Raw genomic sequence first — 19,955 nt, 5'->3', positions numbered from 1 at the left:
GGACAACGAAATAAACAAACATATTGTACAAACTATCATTTGGGCACCTCTGTTACATTCATTAGATTTCACACAAAATATCTATCCCGACCATCTTGATATGGAGCACTAGTAACTGTCCAAAGTCAACGCACTTGGGGCTCTTAAGAAACTCTATTTTGCATGAGTTTCACTTCTGGCTCTTTAGCTAAGCTGTGCCATGTATGAGCTTCAAACTTTACTCCTATTGGACATATTCCCATTTGCCGACAGTTGCTTCACATTATTACAGAAATGAATTTAGGCAGAAAGGACGTTTGGAAAAGAAAAGTTAGCGTCAAGAACCAATGAAAGGCCATCCCCGTGTATTTAATAAAATAAGCAATGAAATCATTTTATTTGAACATGATTTGTGCGTTTGTTGCATCAGAAACTTGGTAACATCCCTTTTGTTTTGTCAAAGAGAAAACCCCGTTTCCAATAAAGAAAAGATTAAACTACCAACAGCAGAAGCAGTTAAAAAATAAATGCTAGTAACCTTCATCTGGCAATGTCAGTGTAGTGGAATATGGCCTGTTATCAACGTAGATTTCTCACTGCCGCACCAAAGAGCCAAAGTATGACAGTCTCTAGCCTAATAATTTACAAACTAACCCACTCAGCCCGACAAAATGTAACAGCTAATCAGTACACTGACTGGTGATCAGAAAGGCCTATCGATCACATCTTGTAAGTGATCACACAATTCACACACTGAATTGTGAAATGTAGTATTTAAGGACACTTGCTAGCATAGCTAGCTTGATAGCAGTTTCAAAATTTAAACGATGCATCCATGCATTAGTCCTCTTTATTTTAGATCCAGCAGCATGAAAGCAGGATTCTCCAAGTAAGATTTCCACAAGTTGGAAAAACGGGACATGGTTGCGCCGTCGATAATTCTGTGATCGGCCGACCAGCTCACGTTCATTATCTGTGCTTTAAATATTTCACCTTTCGCATTAAACCGAGGAAGGCCCTAAAAAATCCAGGAAGAAAAGGACAGAATACTAATGGAGTATTATTAATACATCAGAACTCTCTAACACCTTTGTCTATTGCCCTCGATATGCAAGAGTCCCTAAAATTAGTCGGATTAGAGTGTTTCCCCTCTTGACTCTGAGAGCTTGCCTCACAAAACTGATAGTATCACTCATAAAACAGTCAGTTGTGTGATTTTCTCTCTCTAAAGGCCTCAACTAAGCAGACGACAAATCTGCAATTGAGGAAAATGCTAGTATTTCAAGTTACTTTTACAGCACAATCCTGTGCATATTTGCTCAAAACCAATTCCCACTATGGGGCTTACGCCTTAGGAAGCTATGTTTGAGACTGCAGGCTTATTGAGCAATCCAAACCCCATCCCCTACTTTGTGGAGCAAGTGCTCATCCACAGCCCTGACTCTTCATGGTGACTTGCAGCAGGACAAATGTGCCTTTGTGAAACAGCAGCAAGACTGGTTCAAAATCTGGCCACTCCTCACAATCAGAACACTCTGTTTGAGTTTTCACTGCCCCTATGTGAAAACCAACAAACGCTTGCAGAGCGTCGTGACCAGTGCTTTTTCCTAAAAAAAAAATATGTTTAGGGGTACTCTCATTTTCCTACTCATATTGAAATACTGCCCCTGAGTGAGGCCAAACTTAAGATTCACAAAATGTTTAGGGGTAAGCATACCCCTGCGTCCCCCCAGAAAAAAAAATTACACTGGTTGTGACAATGCATTCAAAAACATATGGGAGTGGTCAATACTGAACCAATACTGAAACTGTAGGTTTATAATTCAGAATCAACATACTTGTATTTTCCCAAGAGCGCCAATAGCTACTTCAGGAGGAAGAATTACGGGTTTTGCATAAGTACCGCCAATCTGGAACATAAAAAATAAACAAGCATTTTTTTTGGATGACATCTGTATTGGGTGATCTTTAATCTGGGGGAAATAACCCCCTTCCCTCCCAGACCATGGGTGAAGCTGTGCATGTTGAGCATTTCCTTCGGTCGTTTGCTATGTGTGCTCGCATGTACACAACACCATTACTCTTCATGGGGGGCCCATACCACTCTCTCATATTCCAAACGCCCTGCGAGGAAGAGACGCAACAGCAGACAGCAAGGTCAACGGACACCTTTGCCATCTCCACTCGTAGCTGTTTTCGCCACCCCTCCACTGCAGCGACCATTAGGCTCCACTGCCCTGTGACGAAGTCCGGCAGGACTATCTACTATGGCAGCAGTGGGCATCATCTAAGCCGGGCATGGGGGAACCTAATCCCTCTCAGAGGTTGTTGGGATTCTAGCTCCCCTCAGCCCTAAGGGATGATGAGAGTTGCTAGCTGATATTATTATCCATCTGTGGGAGCCTTTTCCAGCTTAAATGTAGGGCAATTTACATAACTAAATATTCATTCATCTAACCCCCTGTCCTCCCAGGGGCTTAGTCCCCAAAGCTATTCCAGTTTCTCCCTCCCCCTATGGGGTAATAGTTTGTGGCCTTGTTGTATTAAAACAATATGGCTAGATATGTTTCTAGAGTTGGATTTTAAAAGGCTGTTTAAACTCACTGTGCCAATGTTGGAGAGTGTGAATGTTCCCCCGGTGAGGTCGCTTGTTCCCAGCTGATTGGCAGACCCCAGGCTCTGCAGACGGTTTAATTCTGAAGCGACCTCATATACACTGCAGGCCTGGACATTCTTCACATTAGGGACAACTAGGCCTTGCCCTGTATCCATAGCAACTCCAATGTTGTGAGAAGCCTAGAATGAATGAATGAATGAATATATAAAAAATATTAATCTTTGTTTTGGACAAAACAGAATTTCTCTTCAAGATGTAAGAAGGCATGACCAATATATTCTCCCTTTCCTGCTCCACAACTGGACTTCAATTCATGCAATGCTAGATGCAGTCCGGTATTGTATTGTACTGAGCTGGAAAGACATGGGTTCAAATTCCAAGTCTACTAGCAAAAGCTCCAAGGGTGGCTCTTGGGTGAACTGCTCTTTCCCTCAGGCTGACTAGCAGGGGTGTTGAGGATAAGATGGGATTGGGGGGAACCACGTATGCTGCTCTGAACTCCTGAGAGATGTAACACTGGGATAAAATACAGGACTTTGAATTTTTTTTTATAAAAACCCATGCAAGCTGCAAACTGCTGTTGACGTACTCCCATAAGCACTCTGCTTGCTTGCAGTACAAACTATAATTTCCTGTATCTTGTTGGCATCAGGCTTGAGAGACAATGGAGTGCGCTTCCACAGGTGAAGTCAAACCACTGCATTAGCAGCACCCAAGTGACCTCCCTGGGATGCAAGCCTGGAAAGTGCACATGGAGGTCCTGGGCTGCTCAGACAAGATGTTGTTGCCTCACTGATGCAGTCCAAAGCAATACGTTTGGCACCAGCTTGGCTGCAGGGGTTGCCAAAAGGAGGCGTCCAAGATGCCATCCAACCATCTTAGGGAGTCTATTCCAGATCTGTGTTGGGTTTACTCCTTAGACTTTTCTTCTCCTGAAGATATCCCACAAGGCAGTGGAGGTTTTAGGACCCTCTCCTCAACGGGCTCCCTTTCTAGGTTGATGAGCCCCATCTGCCCCCCATGCAGAAACTGTCTTCTCGTCCACTATTGGTCTCGTCCGCTCAATCCACTGGAGCCTGTCTTTGCAAGAGTCTGAGGCCTATCGCCTCCCCTCACCTGGTTTAGCCGGCCAGTCAAAGCCATTCCCAGGATGCGGCTGCTGTTGCATGCTGACAACTTCGAGGAGCCACAGGTGAGAGCCGAATGCAGGGATGGACGGACGACCCAAGGTGGACAAACTACCCCACAAGGAGCACAACATGCCCCCCATCAGAGGTACTACCCCTCCCCTAACACCTGCTCCCCGTATTGAATCATCATAAAATAGAGCTGGATCTCCCTTAAGAACGTAACAGGAATGTCAGTATACAAACCTTGTAAGTGATGTTTTGGCAGTTTTCATCCAGCGAAGCATTGAGGATCGGATAATGTAATAAGGCTAAAGAAGCGGCCTGTTAAATATTTTTTTTAGAAAGACAAATGTGATTATTCTAGTAGCCAGAGCCAAGAGTCTGTATGCTTCAGAAACTGTGCAACGTAGCTTCTGCATACGTGTACACAGGGAGATAGTGGTAGAGCACCTGTTTTTCATGCAGAAAGGTCCAGCATCTCCAGGTAACCCTGTGAGAGACGCCTGTCCGAAACCCTGGAGAGACACTGCCCATCAGTGCAGACTTTACTGAGGAAGATGGACCAATGGTCTTAGTTTAAAGCAGCTTCCTATGCTCCCAAGGGCTTCTGATTGAGCAGAGGTGCCTACTAATGCAAGAGGAGGGGATTCCACCCCCACCCCAATTCTCCTTTCTCACTTCCGCCCTGTTCTGGCACGTCCCCCAACTCACTGGAGCTGAAGGGGGAAGAGGGAATGGGCAGAAATCGTCTTCCCCTCCTCTTGGATCAAGTGCCCTTCTGTGAGCTGGATTAAACCCCACCCCCACCCCACTCAAAATCATACCCCTAATTTAAATAAATGTGCTTGGATGCCCATCGGATTTTCTTTATCTAGCATTTCAGTGCAAATGTCTCCAATCAGAGTAAGTAATTTCTGGTATTCAATGGGGAAAAAAATATTGGATGGAAGATGCTTTTTGTTAATTACAGCATTATTGTGAACCACCCCGAGACCTTTTGATGAAGGGTGGTATGTAAATCAAATAACAAACAACAACAACAACAACAACTTGTGATACACCCCCAAAGAATTGCATTTTGAAAGAGGACCATGACTACGCCTCATACTTTTCAAAATATTTTGAGAAGCATGAAAAATCAGGTGTGTATGTGTGTTTTTAAAAGGTCAGTCTATTGTTGCAGCCAAGCATAATTGCAAAACTAAATATGTTGTCAGTGTAACAGCCTGTAAGGAGGAGTGCTGTCTACCAATTAAAGGACTCTTATTATTTATTATATAGATTTCTGTACTGACCCTCAATAAAAATCACCAGGACATAAAAACAAAACACATTTTTCACTACATTAATTATCTCCCTTGAAACTTAATACAATTTGATGCATTTGCATCTTAACAAAACTACATAAGCAAGGCCTGCTGGTTCTGCCTCACCTTTAAAAAGAAAGGCATGAAGGTGAGTTTAATTCCACGTTCGAGCGCTACAGGTTTCAGCTCCTCTCTCAGCCGGACAAGTTGCGTGAGATCAATCTCGTCGCAATAACCGAAGTGAGGAATTTTCAGCGCTGCAGACATGGTTTTCACCATGACCTTCTGGAATCCTGGAAATAAGGGGGAGAAGAAGACAAAATACGCCCAGTGATATCCCTGGTTTCCTGCCTTGCTTTCCATCTTCCTTCTAATTTATTTAACAAAATTTATATGCCAGTTAACTGACGCCGATGACAACCTCAGACATGTAGGCATCAAAACTATTAAAAAGGCTAAATATCGCAGATGGGACTACAGTAAGACCTAGGAGAAACTCGGGGGGGGGGGGACCATATGAGAAAATACCTGCTTGTTTATTTTCAGAAGACTGCAGTGCAGTAAGAATGTATTCGTCCAATGAACAGATTACAGTATCCAAGGCTGTTTTACTGTTGAAGCTAAGTGGGTGCATACTTTATCCATGCCTGGGTGGGAGATGTTCTGAGAACGATGCGTGGCCATATCTATGGTCTGATTACCCAGAGTACCAGGGTAACCAGAAAATACACTACGTTGGCACTGCACCACAACAGGGTGTTGTTCTTTCCTGCCCTGTTGCATGGTGATGTCACTGAATCCCAAGGCTTAGAAGTTGTACCAAGACAGTGTCTGGATTAATTTTCCGGGACTCAGGAAGACAATCTGGTAATTCCTGATTACTGTAATATGAGAATAGATGGGAGGGGGGAGCTGTCCTGTCAGTCTTTGGAAGCTTCCATAAGTACCAGTGCCTGAATGAACTCTCCCAAAAAATCTGCATTGCCATTTTCCTGGATTCATCTCTAATTGTAACGGAAAATTGCAGCACACCCCTCAACATCCTACTGGGATTATATGTGGAAAAACGCCAGCAGTGTGCTTCGCTACGAATGCAGAAACAAATATTAATGTTTGACTCACTCAGTTGCCCTTTACAAATATTTTACGCATGCTGTTCTATATTAGATCCTCGGGAGGTTTCATTTATTCATTTACCTGAAACGGCCACTGTTTTATCTTTTTGTGAAATGACGACAGGTTTGGAAATGGGCAGAGGGATTCTCGGCGTCTTTGGCATATCCGCTGCAGGCTTCGTTGTCGGCGGCGGCGCGACAATTTCAGGTTTTGGCGATAGAGGTAAAATAGCTCCCGTCTGTTTGGCTAAGTAATTGAGAATGTCTTCTTTGAGGATACGGTTATCTTTCCCTGTTCCAACAACTTCGCTCAGTTTAATCTGAAAGACAAGAGCACAAGCTAAAGAATTCTGGATACAGAGCATAAGCAGAAGGAGCATGTTGTTTTTATTGAAACGGCAAAAGAAAATGTGAGAGAAGGCAGGCAAGTTAAGCGTTTGAAGGAGATGTGGGCCGTTTCCAACTTAGGCGTCCCCCTCAGTGCAAGTATTTCCGTTTGCACAACAGAACATGCCCTCTCTTGCCCCCATGCACCCCCCCCCCCATTTTCCTTTGCAGAAATTGAAATCCTTACACTGATGGGATGTATTGGTTGGATACTGCCCTCTGCAAATATTTATAGGTACTTCATTAACACTGAATCCACATGTGTCCAGTAATTTAATCTGAAAGCATCTAATACCAGTATTGCAGGATTGTTGAAGCTAAGTGAGTGTGGAGCTGGGACCGGTAACCCACCCCCTCCCCAAGGAATCCACATGCCCCTTAAATTGGTGTACACATGCATGCAATTGAATAGTGTGAACCAAAAATTCTGTATCATCCATTTGCTCAAAGCTACACGGGAAATGTGCGGTGACAAAGATCCACACATAATTCCACTGAGGCTGCTAAAAGCTGGGAGAAGAAAGGATTTAACAGGAGATAGCTTCAAATATTTGATGGGCTGACACATCAATAAATAACAAATTTGGTTTTTGTTGCTCCAGAGTTTAGGGCCTGAACCAATGGGTTTAACTTATTGGTGCGGACGACGACATTTAGACTAAACATTAGGAAGAACTTCCTGATGGTATGATCTATATACAACAGTGGAACAGATTGTCCTGAGAAGTGGTGGGCTCTCCTTCAGAGAAGCTGGGTGGGTGTAATCTCCTGTAAAAGGTAAAGGTAAAGGACCCCTGGATGGTTAGGTCCAGTCAGAGGCGACTATGGGGGTGTGGTGCTCATCTCGCTTTCAGGCCAAGGGAGCCGGTGTTTCTCCAGACAGCTTTCTGGGTCATGTGGCCAGCATAACTAAACCACTTCTGACGCAACGGGACACCGTGACAGAAACCAGAGCGCACAGAAACGCCGTTTGCCTTCCTGCCACAGCGGTACCTATTTATCTACTTGCACTGGTGTGCTTTCAAACTGCTAGGTTGGTAGGAGCTGGGACAGAGCAACAGGAGCTCACTCCATTGTGGGTATTCGAGCTGCCAACCTTCCAATTGGCAAGCCCAAGAGGCTCAGTGATTCAGACCACAGCGCCACCTGCGTCCCTGTATTTCCTGTATTGGCAGTGGGCACCTTCCATGTCTGATTCTACAGCAGATGGGACTACGCTGCCTGCCTCATACTTTAAACTCCCTGTTTGTGTTAAACTCCTTCAGCGTGGACCAGGCTGCTTCAGGGCTTCTTCCAAGGTTCTCCCGATTGTGGGAGTGGCATGAGGGGTTTCTCCCGATGACATGGGACTCAGAACATCTCCTGCACAAAAGGAGCTTGACATTGTGTGCCATTATGCATGCAAAGTATTAATGTATTTTTAATTTTGTTGGAAGCCACCCAGAGTGGCTGGGGAAACCCAGCCAGATGGGCGGGTTGCAAATAATAAATTATTATTATTAAAGTCACATGTATTGTATATCACCAAGATACTTCTGTGTTGTAACGGAACTATTCCGCACAAGAAGTGAATGGCTTCAAAATTCCTGGCGCTAGCCATGCAAGCCACTTCATCAAGCCACGAGTGTTGCAATGCAGGACTTAGGAGACTCTCCATGCTCCATGGAGTCTCTCAGCCCACATTAATCCCCAGCAAGCCTCTCCACTGTGTTTGGCATAATATAGCACGTGGTGGGTGGAGCTTGCCGTAAAACCCAGCCCACAATAAAGGAGGTGGGGCACTAACATACAGGAAGGCAATGTACAGTGGTACCTCGGGTTACAGACGCTTCAGGTTACAGACTCCACTAACCCAGAAATAGTACCTTGGGTTAAGAACTTTGCTTCAGGATGAGAACAGAAATCGTGCAGCGGCAGCAGGAGGCCCCATTAGCTAAAGTGGTACCTCAGGTTAAGAACGGACCTCCAGAATGAATTAAGTTCTTAACCCAAGGTACCACTGTACCAACTCCAGCCACCAAGAAGTTACCTACTCCTGCCACGAAGCATCAAACCTTCTGATCAGCCGTTACATTAGCACAATCGTCGTGTTAGCCATTACGTTAGCACAGCTTGTGAATGCATTACACCAGGCCTCGCGTCCCTCCTCACAAAAAGAGATCAACTACGAGGCAGCCCGCTTCAGTGAAAAGTAAACGCACATTGTTTTCCATGGCAAGGCGGCGGACGGCAGGAGTTGCCAAAGTTTTGTGGCCTTTAATCTCCTGGTGGGTCTGTTCTTCATGAGACACGGCAGGGGTTTCGACCACGTCCTCTTCGGGAGCAACATCTGCAGGTTGGACGCAAAGGGGTTAGATTACGGCATGGTGGTTCCTTCCTTCACACATCACTGGAGTAATGTGGGACAACACTGCCCTGGTCTCTGGCCAGGGTGCAAAGATATGTACAATTAGCTCCATGCACTCAAAGGGACTTTAGGCTTGTGGCTCTGCAGCAACGGTGTGTCATAGCACAGCAGACAGCAAATGGCTTTTGAGACATCCCAAAGCAGTTTGTGACATGGACTGAGTTTGTAAGTACAGGAATCCAGGGTTTCCCACTATCAGAACGAGCTACAGTCTTGTGTGCGCCTATCTCCCCACTCCTCGTCTTTTGCATGTCAGCGGGACAAGATCGGAGGCTTCTGATTTTAAACCACTGTGACGTACAAATGCAGGGAACTATGGTTTCGGTTTTGAGAACAAGCTAGGACCTGAAAGTATGGTTTGATCCTGCCTTATTTTCACCAACCAGAATTTAACCAGGCCAGAATTTCCCAGGTTTCAGATGCCATAGTGGTTTCTAAAAAATGCAAGGCAAAAGCTTCCAACCTGCTCCTTTGGCCTGCAAAAGAGGAAGAAGGTACAAGCCCAAGACTTGTCTTTCTGTTTTTTCAAGAATTGTATATGGCAACAAGAAATAATAACCCGAGTCTGTTGCTCAAAGCCCTTGTGCATACTTGAAATGGTTCTCTGGATCCTGACTTCTGTTTATAACGTAACTGAGTGACTAGGCTCTAAAAATGAACTGAGAAGCGCAAAAACTCCCCCCCCCCCCCACTGCCTAGTGAAGAACCTCCTGCAACTTGCAAAGCACTTGGAAACAAGAATTGGTTTTTTTTTAAAAAAATCCGCATTTACCTATTTCACATTTGATTCTATGAGACTAAAACAGACATCCTGACAGAATGATGAAATCCACTGACGTTACCTTTCAAGGCAGCTGTTTCTATATCCACTAGCGGTTTCCCCACATGGGCAATTTCGTCTAAGTTGTAATGGAGTTTTCTAATGACGCCATCGTAACGGCTGGTGATGGTGACAGAGGCTTTATCGCTTTGGACTTCACAGATGCTGTCAAACTGTGAGACAACATCGCCTTCTTTTACATACCTAAGAGAAAAGGAAGACCTGCGTAACATACATGACAGAGGAGCCGGAGGGTTACCAAAGAACAATGGGACAATCGGCACCTCTCCTTTTTTTAATGCTGTGCTTTCAGTAAGACGGTGTGCTCCAAAACAGGTGCTGCAGAAATATGGCAGAAATGGGTTGGCAGTATTGAGTAGAACCGTGGTTTGCTGATGTTTCAGGAAAAGAGCTGTTTTTCCTCACCTTCCCTTCGATTGCTGTGGCAACCTTGATTTATGTGGGGCCCCTAGCGTAGCTCAGCCAGCCCCCCTTCAAACTGCCAATGCACACTCAGTTTTATGTTTCATGGCACAGTGTGTGGAAAGTCCCTCTGGTTGAAAGAGCTTGTTCAAGAAAGTGGTTGAGGTCCACCTTCTCATCCTTCTCTAATTCTGGCCAATTGGTTGTTCCTCATGTCTCACTGTTATCTTCCGTGGATACAGAAAGGTATTTCCAAAATTAGGTGGAAGTATTTAGTCGGACGCACGCAGAATGCTACCTCCAGCTACGCTCTTGAAATTAGTGGCCTTCAAAGATGAGGGACCATTTCCCCCCCAAAATGGACGATGTGCCAGTCACTGTCAGAAAATGGGGCTCTGCTCTACATGGCTCAGCACTTGCCAGATGACAACAGCGATGACTAGCAGCAGAACTTTAATGTGCAGACTGCAAGCTTTGGAGTGCTCTGCCTATCAAGGTCCTTTGTACAGTCGTACCTCATGTTACAAACGCTGTGTGTTGCGTTCGTAAACGTGTCAAATGACGTCATGCACATAAGTGCCGAATCGAGCGGCGAGCATGCGCAGATGTGGCGATCAGGATGTGGACTGCTCAGGATGCGAACAGGGCTCCGGAACGGATCCTGAGGTACCACTGTATGTGGATTTTGTGAGAGGCCTCTCGACACGATGCGATTCCTGTCTTAACACAACTTGAACATCCTTTCCTACCCTATTCCAACTCGTCAGGGAAGTGCAAGGCGACGCAGGCCCTGTGGCACGAAGCGAGGGAACCTACCATTCTTTCACCGTCACCTCCGTAATCCCTTCTCCAATATCGGATAGCTTGAATTGGACAATTTGGCCACGTGACACTTATGAGGGGGGAAAGACAAGGGAACAAATGTCAAACAAAACAACAGAGAGCAGCATGGAGTAGCTCCATGTACAGACTATACAATTCTTACATTTCATTAGAGTCAGGTCCCAACAACTGCTGATTAGAAGTGCAATCCTGTGCCCACTTTCTAACCTATTTATTACATTTAAATCTCAATCTTCTTCACTTGTGGAATCAAGTTGGGGTACACAGGGTTCTCAGGCAGTCTCCCATCAGCCCTGCTTAGTTTCAGCAGTGTATTTATGTAAATATTTATAAACCTCACCTTCCTAAAGTATATTAAAGGAGGCTCAATGCACACAAAACATAATAAAACCCAAGCAGAAATATGAATAAAACATCAGCAGGTACTGGTTGGTTAAAATTCTGATTGTGAAGACCCGTCTGAACAATTTTCAGAAGACATGAAAGAAGCCAGGGACTGTGCCTGCCAAACCTTTAGTGGCAGGCAGTTCCGCAGGGCAGGGCTTGCTCCATGAAATACTTGGTCTCTAGTGAAGGCATGGGGAACCACCAGCAGTGCCCCATCAGAGGATCTCAGTAATTTGAGGTGGAGTAAAAGCTATCAGACGGTCCTTAAGGTACTTTGGGTCCATGTTGTTTTGGGCTCTGTGAATTAACTATGTATTGCTGCATCATTTACCTCAAGACTGTGTTCAGTGATGCTTACTGCAGAATGGAGTGCTTCAGGGTTTCAGCTACTCCATCCTATTCAAACCCCACTACCAGTTTTTTTCCCCCCCACCCTCTCTCAGTCAGCATTTCATGGCCAGAGCACACCAGTCTTCTCTGAGATATTTGGGACTCCTCCACCATGCATGAGGGTTGTTCCTCACCTCTCTTTTAGGTTTTTTGACTTTTTGCAAACCTCAGGATTTCCCCAAGTATGCTGATACCCAGTGGTGGCTTCCACACATAGCTGTCAACTTTTCCCTTTTCTTGTGAGGAATCCTATTCGGAATAAGGGAATTTCCCTTAAAAAGGGGGAAAAGTTGACAGCTATGCCTACACAACAGACTGAAGTTGGGAGGGCAGTGCCCCATTTGCCCTAACGGGCCACCATTCACTGTCTATGGCTCCATTTTGGCTGCCATTTTGGCTATCTAAGTCCTGGCACTTGGAGAATTGAGATTGCTCCAAGTATATACGTTGATCCCTTCCTTGTTTGCTTGCCTCTCTTTGGAGTGACCAGAACTCCTAATAAAATAAAAGAATTTTATGTGTGAAAGAAACTCACCAATAGTTGTTCTGAACAATCGGTGTGGATTTCGATACCTCCATGAGGGCTTGTCAAGCCCACAATTGTATTTCGCCTTTAGCGAACGGAAGTTACTGTACAATCTAATATGGTGGACGCAGAGCTGGCAAAGAAAACAAAAACCAAGCCTTAGAGACAAGCACGACTGAAATTGCCACTTATTCTCTTCTTCCAATTTGTCAGAATCGCACAGAAGCAACTTATTATTGGGGAAGAAAAATGACAATTAAAGGTAGCAGATGTTATCATTTGCATCTTACTCATTGTTATTAATTGCTTTGTTTCAGAAGGCAAATTCTGCCATATTCTGTGTTCATTGGAAGTTAACAAAATCCCGAGGGGCCTGTATAGAAGAAATGTAAACAACCATATTAAAAACCACCATCAGATTCCCCTAGCTCTGGGCCATGGGCTTTGGAGTCAACACGGAGCTCCGTATAAAGAGAAGCTGCCCCCCTTCTCTTCAGTTTTGGGCAATATCAGGAAATGTACACCCACAGTGCATCTATGGACCATGCTCCAGCACTGAAGAGGTAGCCATTTTGTATCTTACAAGCTCATCAGAGCTTTGAAGGTGTGACCAAGAAAAAAACCACACCAGCAATCTGTCTGACCAATCACTACAATATTGTTTACCAAAATCACAACTAAATTAATGCCACAATTAGGTCAAAATCAGCAGTGAGAAGGTGCATCTAATTATCTTCCATAGGTGCTTGCTTGCTTACTTAGGGGATACGTAATCTTAATGCCAATGTTATTCTCGTTGGATATAAACTGCATGTATTTGCTTATTGCTTTCTTAGTGAAATAGTGGGAAGGGAGGAAGAATTCCTATGCTGAGGTTCTCAAGCTGTGGAGGAATGCAAAGGAGCAGGTGCGTGCGCTGCAGAAGATCTTCTTTTGAGAAGCTGGAGGGATGCTCAGCTCAGCCACAGAAATGCACCAGGTCTCATCCATTCATCAATGGTGGGAGGAGTCACAGAGGCTGTCCTGCCCCCAAGTCCAGTTTTGAAGTCATTAGGGCAGTGAGAGAGCATCTGCAGAATAATCTACAAGGCACCGTTTTTTTCCATTTCAAAAACTGCACAATACTCAAAGAGTTGTTGTTTTGCACAGCTTCCCAAAAGAGATCAAGATGCCTTAGATTATCAACCTAAAATGGTTTAAAACAACAGTTAACCGCTGGGATTCCTAATAAGGAAGTGTAGCAGGTCCTGCAAAGTACCTCAAGCATTTCACATAGTAAAAACTGAGAAATGATCTTCTTGACAGATCCAGGAAAGAGGATACCTGTGTGGGGAAGTTGGCAATTATGTGTTTAAATGTGGTACCTTTAACTCCGAGTGAAGAATATTCAAACTCTCTTCCCTTCTATACTAGGAAGAAATTTACGGGACCATTCACATGTCATTCCATGTTATTGGCTCTTCTGCAATGCTTCCCCAATGTTAGCCCATTATGGCCATGGGGGGGGGGAAGTATTGCAGGACAAAAAATAGGCCCGAACATCTGTGCTACAAAGAGTTACAGGATGTTAAGGACTTGCACTGACTGGAAATGAAGAAGTTGTATGTCCACTCTAAAGACATTTGCAAGTGTAAACAGTATTGGTAGTGTGGTCATGGATAACCACCTCAATACCATCATAAGCACAAATCACCCCATGAATAAAGTACTGAAATTGGCAATTTCCGTGTCTATCATCAACGTATTAACTACTTTCTGCAGTAAACTTCTGCCAAAACTCTTTTATACAATCTGAAGTCAAAGCAGACTGCAGCAGCATCTCAACTCACAAATCCTGCAAACCACACACAAAATTGCACCAGACATTAAATGAAATCAAAACACCGTACCAAGATCCACACAGCAGGGTTATTCTCATTCCCAATCCTTTACACTGGGATTAGGTATCGGGCTATCATACAATAGCTACAGCTCACAGTGGAATTTAATGGAATTATCAAAGAAGCTTAGACTTAACTAAGCACATGCATATCGTTTACCAATTCAGGTTATCAAGTTCTGACTGTATGCCAAATTAATCTGCACGTGTGTAGACAAGGATCAAGTGAAGGATGTACTTGCAGTTAGTCCCATGCGGCGCAGTGGGTCAGGCTGTTAACCAGGAGGTTGGTGGTTCGAGTCCATCCAGGGATGGCTGTGGGCAGGATTCCTGCATTGCAGGGGGTTGGACTAGATGACCCTCGGGGTCCCTTCCAACTCTACAATATCAGTTTAACAAAAGTTTGCTAACTTGAATACATTGTAAAATACCCCTGTTCAGTGTTCATCACAAATGGAGAAGACACACATGGAATCTAATCATCATCCACAAATGTCAGGTCAAGAGTCCCTCAGTGGGTTCACAAAGGACAGACCACTGGACAGATGGCAGGAGGTCCTGTGACAAGATCTGAAGTTTGGCACTGGGTACTGTTTGTAAAGGGACATGGGTGGTGCTGTAGTCTAAACCACAGAGCCTAGGGCTTGCTGATCAGGTCAGCGCTTCGAATCCCCGCGACGGGGTGAGCTCCCGTTGCTCGGTCCCAGCTCCTGCCAACCTAGCAGTTCGAAAGCACGTCAAAGTGTAAGTAGATAAATAGGTACCATTCCTGCGGGAAGGTAAAAGGCGTTTCTGTGCGCTGCTCTGGTTTGCCAGAAGCGGCTTAGTCATGCTGGCCACATGACCCGGAAGCTGTATGCCAGCTCCTTCGGCCAGTAAAGCGAGATGAGCACCGCAACCCCCGAGTCGTCCGTGACTGGCCCTAACAGTCAGGGGTCCCTTAACCTTTACTGTTTGTATAGATTGCCTGGGGACCATACATAAGCTGCCCTGAGCTCTTCAGAGGACTAAGTGCAAAACATAAACAACTGACTTTTTTAACCATAATTGCCTGGGTTTTTGTTTTTTTGTTTTTCACATTTCTAAATATTCATCATGTAACCTCAGGCAGCATACATGGGGCTTCTAAGACGTCTCCCAGTCAGGCATGGACCAGACCTAGACTCAGCAGAATGGGGACCTTTGCCTATCTTCAAACCACCAGTATTTGTCTCAACATCTGGGACCTACCCAGAGGTATGCTGCCTCTGTACATGGAAGCTCCATCAAGCCACCAGCACTAACATTGGTTGGAAAACATCTTTCATTAACAAATTTGACTATAAACCACTGCTGTTGTTTTCAAAAGCCTTATATACAAATGGGAGTGCGGCAGGGCAGATTTTATACTGGGAAGTTTCAGAGAGCTAAAACTGCAAAAATGGGCAAGTCAGCAGCAGCGGTAGGGGGTGTTGAATTCTTCAACTTCCAAAACTGAGGACTGCTTAAAAAGTTGTAAGGCAAAAGTTATTTCGGTTAAATCAATAGAATTTAGCTTTGTTGTCTAAGCAAAACGTGTGACAAATTGCGCAGAAACCATTAGAAATGATTGGTGTTATATATGCTGTTATTCTTATTTACTATCACCTTACATTCTCAGATGGTAAGTTTAACATGATTTAGTTCTGCAAAACTAGTTTATGTGCTTTTTAAAAATGGAACGCAGATCTACCAAACCAAATGTTGTCCAGTCACAAAAATAATAGCATATTTGAATTCCTCGCACCCCAAAGCATATTTTTAAGACCCCCTCATGGAATAATCTGCCAAATTTAAGTTCAACCCCCCCCCCTCCAAGATGACACGCTCTACCTACTGCAGCAGCAGACATCTCTTAAGGTGTTACCGACAGGGACGCTTTGGGGAGGGGAGGAGGATCAACCACAGTTCCCCACTTTTGACGACCCTGATTTAGGTGACCCTTCAGATCCTTGCAACCCGCCTTGAGCAACCATATGGCGGGCAACTAAGGCGCTCAAACACCCGCAATCATTGGCAGATTTCAAGGCAAGGTCCTCCCAGATCTCTTGCTTTCTACAGAGGAGGATCGCTGAGGCGCGGGATCGACTGAGGAGCTGCTCTTAACCCTCCCCCCCCCAACGCACCCATCGCCCATTTTTCATGGGCTTCACTGCACTGCCCCCTTACCAGGCGCCCCGTCGCCTTGTAAAAACTCCTCAGTCCGACGGCTGCCGCCATCTTATTCTGGGGGAGGGAAGACAAGAGAGAGGAGAGACCCTCGCCTCCACACCCCTCCCTCCTGGCAGCCAATGGGATCGCACGGTTTGCGCCCGGTAGCCAATTAGACGTTGGAAGGCTGCCCCCGCCCCTTGAAGGTCTACTATTTCTCTCTCTCCAATGAATGGTTGAGAGGGAGGCGCTTAGCTTTGGAAGGTAAAGCGAGAATCGCCTATGGACAGCCGCAAGCAACCGAGCGGCACAGAACTCTTCGGCAGGGCACGAAGCCGGGTATATATTTTAGAAGGAACATGGCAGTGTTGTGGCATCACTAATATATATATATATCTATATATATAAGATATATATAGATACATAGATATAGATATACTATGTTTTACACACACATATATGCAAATAAAATACACATAGAAGAAGAAGAAGAAGAGTTTGGATTTGATATCCCGCTTTTCACTACCCAAAGGAGTCTCAAAGCAGCTAACATTCTCCTTTCCCTTTCTCCCCAACAACAAACACTCTGTGGAAATAAAGGGGGGCACTTATTGGAAATCAGTTTTGTCACCTCTTCCCCACAAACCCTGAGACAATGAGCCCAGCCACCTTTTATTCACAGTCGCATAAGCACTACACTACAGCATGGCCTGCACCCAATCTTGTTTTTGTACAATCTTGTTTGTCCCCAGTAACCAAAATTGTATTATCAACGTATACAAGCAGAAAAGTTGTTTTCCTTCATTTGCAAGGAATCATACAAAACAAAGTGGCACTAATAAAGAAACGTTCCAGTGTGGCAACAGAAAGCAAACTAAAAATGCTTTTGCAGTTGATCAAAACTATCCAGCAATATCAAGTTGAAAACTGGTGCTATTAACAGTAATCCTTCTGGTTGGTTAATTGGTTTGGCAACTTCCAGGCACAGGATGTGTGATGATAATTATTTCCCCCAAGAGTTAAATGATAACTAATCAGAGGCAGCTACAGGAGAGCTATGAGATTCAGGTGAGGGTGGGGGTCAGATGACTTGTCAATCCCAGCAGGTATATAAGAGGACGACCCGGCCTGCCCAGGCCTAAAGGAAAACAACTTTTTTCTGTTCCCATATGTTGTTGCCCACGGAGCGCAACTATTCTCAAATTGACAAAGAGGCATGTGCCATTCCTTCTGATGCAAATCTGATATACATATATTGGGGTGGGGTGGGGTGGGGTGGGGTGGGGTGGGTTTGCACATGATCCCATCAAGCTGTGTGTGGGAATTATCCCTCCGTGTGTGGTGCTGTCAGGAGGGGGTCGTGCAAATGCTTCACGTTGTGCAGAATGGAAATATTTAGGTGCGATGTTCTATCCATGGATGCAGCTTGCAGAGGGGAAATTCGAGAGGGTGAGGGAGCATGGGTCCGCTGTGGGGAGCGGAGCGCATTTCTTGCGCATGGGTGCTTGCCTGCAGAAGGGATTTGTGCTGCGGAGCTGTTATGGAAAATGCCTATGTGGTTGTGTTGACAGGTGTGCAAAGGAGGGGTGCAGAAGCTAAAGGTATCTATCTGTCTATATGGCCTTTCCAAAGGCCAGGTTGTGCAGTCAGCTGGGGCCTGTAAAAAGCCAGGCCGGGAGACACCTTAAGTTGAGGCTGCATAGGCCTTGTGGTGCATGTGATTCAGATTCTATTCAGTTGAACCTCTGGTTACAAATACAGGTGGGTAGCCGTGTTGGTCTGCCATAGTCAAAACAAAATAGAAAATTCTTTTCAGTAGCACCTTAGAGACCAACTGTGTTTGTTCTTGGTATGAGCTTTCCACTGTGTTTGTTCTTGGTATGAGCTTTCTGGTTACAAAGTTGACTTTTTTGCAGTGGCCCCCTAGTGAGCCTTCTTTTGTTCACTTCTTTTTATTTCGAGGCAGTGCACACCTATGTTTGTGGAACTGCAAACCTTTTGTTATGTATTGGGTTTAACACGTTATGATTCTAACCAATCGCAGAGCGTAGGTGGACGAAAGTTCCAATGGCAAGGTCTATCAACTGTCAACTGCCAACTGGCAGTTCGGTTTGGCTTTCATAGTGTGTTCTTGTTTTAATATGGAGTGAGCTGTGGAATAAACGAAGTTACATTGGGCTTCTGACTTTTCCTGAATATTTAACACTGGCGACGAAGGTGGGATTCTGGCCCTCCCGGATTTGAGGCCTGAGTTGGCACTGCAGCACCGCCCTGCCACTCATAGTGAGTGCGACATCCAGTCACACTGGACTCTGCGGAGAACTCCGGTAGTGAAGAAGGGCCAGCAGCGCCTTCGCAATCAACCAGCACAACACAAGCGACAGCTCAAGGTACGAAAATGGCCGCTGGGCAGACTAGGCCACCACCAGACTTCGACTTGAGTCACCCCGAGCAATGGCCACAATGGCTCCGCCGAATAAAGAGCTATGTTCGGCTTCAAGGGTTTACTAGGGAAATGGATAAAGTAGATGTACTTCTCACTGTGCTGGGAAGTTCCGCCATCACTCTACTGGAAGGTCTGATGGCACCCAGGGACATAGAGGCCTGCACTTTTGATGAGCTGACACAGGCTATGACAAGACACCTCGCACCTCAGCCAACTAAGAACCACTGCCGCTACGACTTGGCGCACAGAGTGCAACAAGCGCAAGAGTCAGCGAGGGAATACATCACCGCGCTCCGGGCAATTGCGATGTATTGCCAATTCACTGACATCGAGGAACGACTTCTCGAAAGATTCATCACTGGTGTGCGAGACAGCCGTCTCCGCCGCAAGCTGCTGGCAAAAGATGACATCACAATGATGGAAGCAATAAATATGGCCACATCCTTTGAGAAGGATAACGCCCATGAGGCGGCCTACAGCCTACATGCCGAAGTGAGAACTCACCGCATACAGCGAGACCGGTCATCTTCAGTAGATTCCCACAATGGGGATGTCCACCGAGCTTCGGACAGATCCGACCGACACCACAGCTCCCAAGCTACAAGCACTTTGTCGAACCAGCGATCATCTGACACACCTCAAGGGACCTGCGCCAGCTGCGGAGAAAACCACGAGCGGCGGACATGCAGGTTTCGGAATGCCACATGTCGCCGCTGTGGGAAAACTGGGCACATTGGTCGAGTCTGCCGCTCCAAGACCTTCGGAGCACGACCCAAGCAACGTGTCCATGAGGCCTACATAGAGGAGGAGTTACAGTCCACCTCTTCAGCCAGGGTACTGCAACTTCCGTCCCCGGGGCCCAATAAGCTTAGGGTGCGACTCAAGATAGAGGGATCCCCGTGTACTATGGAATTGGATACCGGCTCATCCTACTCCATAATATCTGCTAAGACTCTGAAAGAGCTTTGTCCTGACGGCGGTCCTCCTCTCCGCCCGGCCCCCATAGTTCTGCGGGACTTCCAGAGGAAAAGAATACAGCTAAAGGGTATGGGCACCTTCAAGGTCCAGTTTAAGAAGTACACCAAGAATTTGAACCTCATCATAACTAAAGGCCCATTCACTAGCCTTCT

General features: G+C 45.5%; 1 protein-coding gene across 3 annotated transcripts; it reads right to left on the bottom strand.

Moving 5' to 3' along the window:
• Window positions 1-342: 342 nt before the first annotated feature.
• On the bottom strand, window positions 343-16,501 carry DBT (dihydrolipoamide branched chain transacylase E2). Of its 3 annotated transcripts, XM_033151522.1 has the most exons (12): window positions 14,449-14,479; window positions 13,590-13,654; window positions 12,341-12,464; window positions 11,002-11,077; window positions 9,785-9,966; window positions 8,737-8,864; window positions 6,231-6,468; window positions 5,160-5,326; window positions 3,970-4,047; window positions 2,584-2,775; window positions 1,818-1,889; window positions 343-997 (listed from the first exon to the last, which is right to left on the bottom strand). In XM_033151522.1, the coding sequence occupies exons 1-12, from the start codon at window positions 14,462-14,464 to the stop codon at window positions 830-832; spliced, it is 1,506 nt and encodes a 501-aa protein (XP_033007413.1). In that variant the 5' UTR covers window positions 14,465-14,479; the 3' UTR covers window positions 343-829. The 3 variants fall into 3 exon arrangements, with proteins under 3 accessions (XP_033007413.1, XP_033007414.1, XP_033007415.1); XM_033151523.1 differs by lacking the exons at window positions 13,590-13,654; window positions 14,449-14,479 and adding an exon at window positions 16,398-16,501; XM_033151524.1 differs by lacking the exon at window positions 13,590-13,654 and having other exon boundaries at window positions 14,453-14,479.
• Window positions 16,502-19,955: the final 3,454 nt, after the last annotated feature.

Source organism: Lacerta agilis, chromosome 6, assembly GCF_009819535.1.
Source record: "Lacerta agilis isolate rLacAgi1 chromosome 6, rLacAgi1.pri, whole genome shotgun sequence".
NCBI classification, from domain to species: domain Eukaryota; kingdom Metazoa; phylum Chordata; class Lepidosauria; order Squamata; family Lacertidae; genus Lacerta; species Lacerta agilis.
Note: the sequence above shows the minus strand (reverse complement) of the source record. Positions and strands in the feature narration are given on the sequence as shown.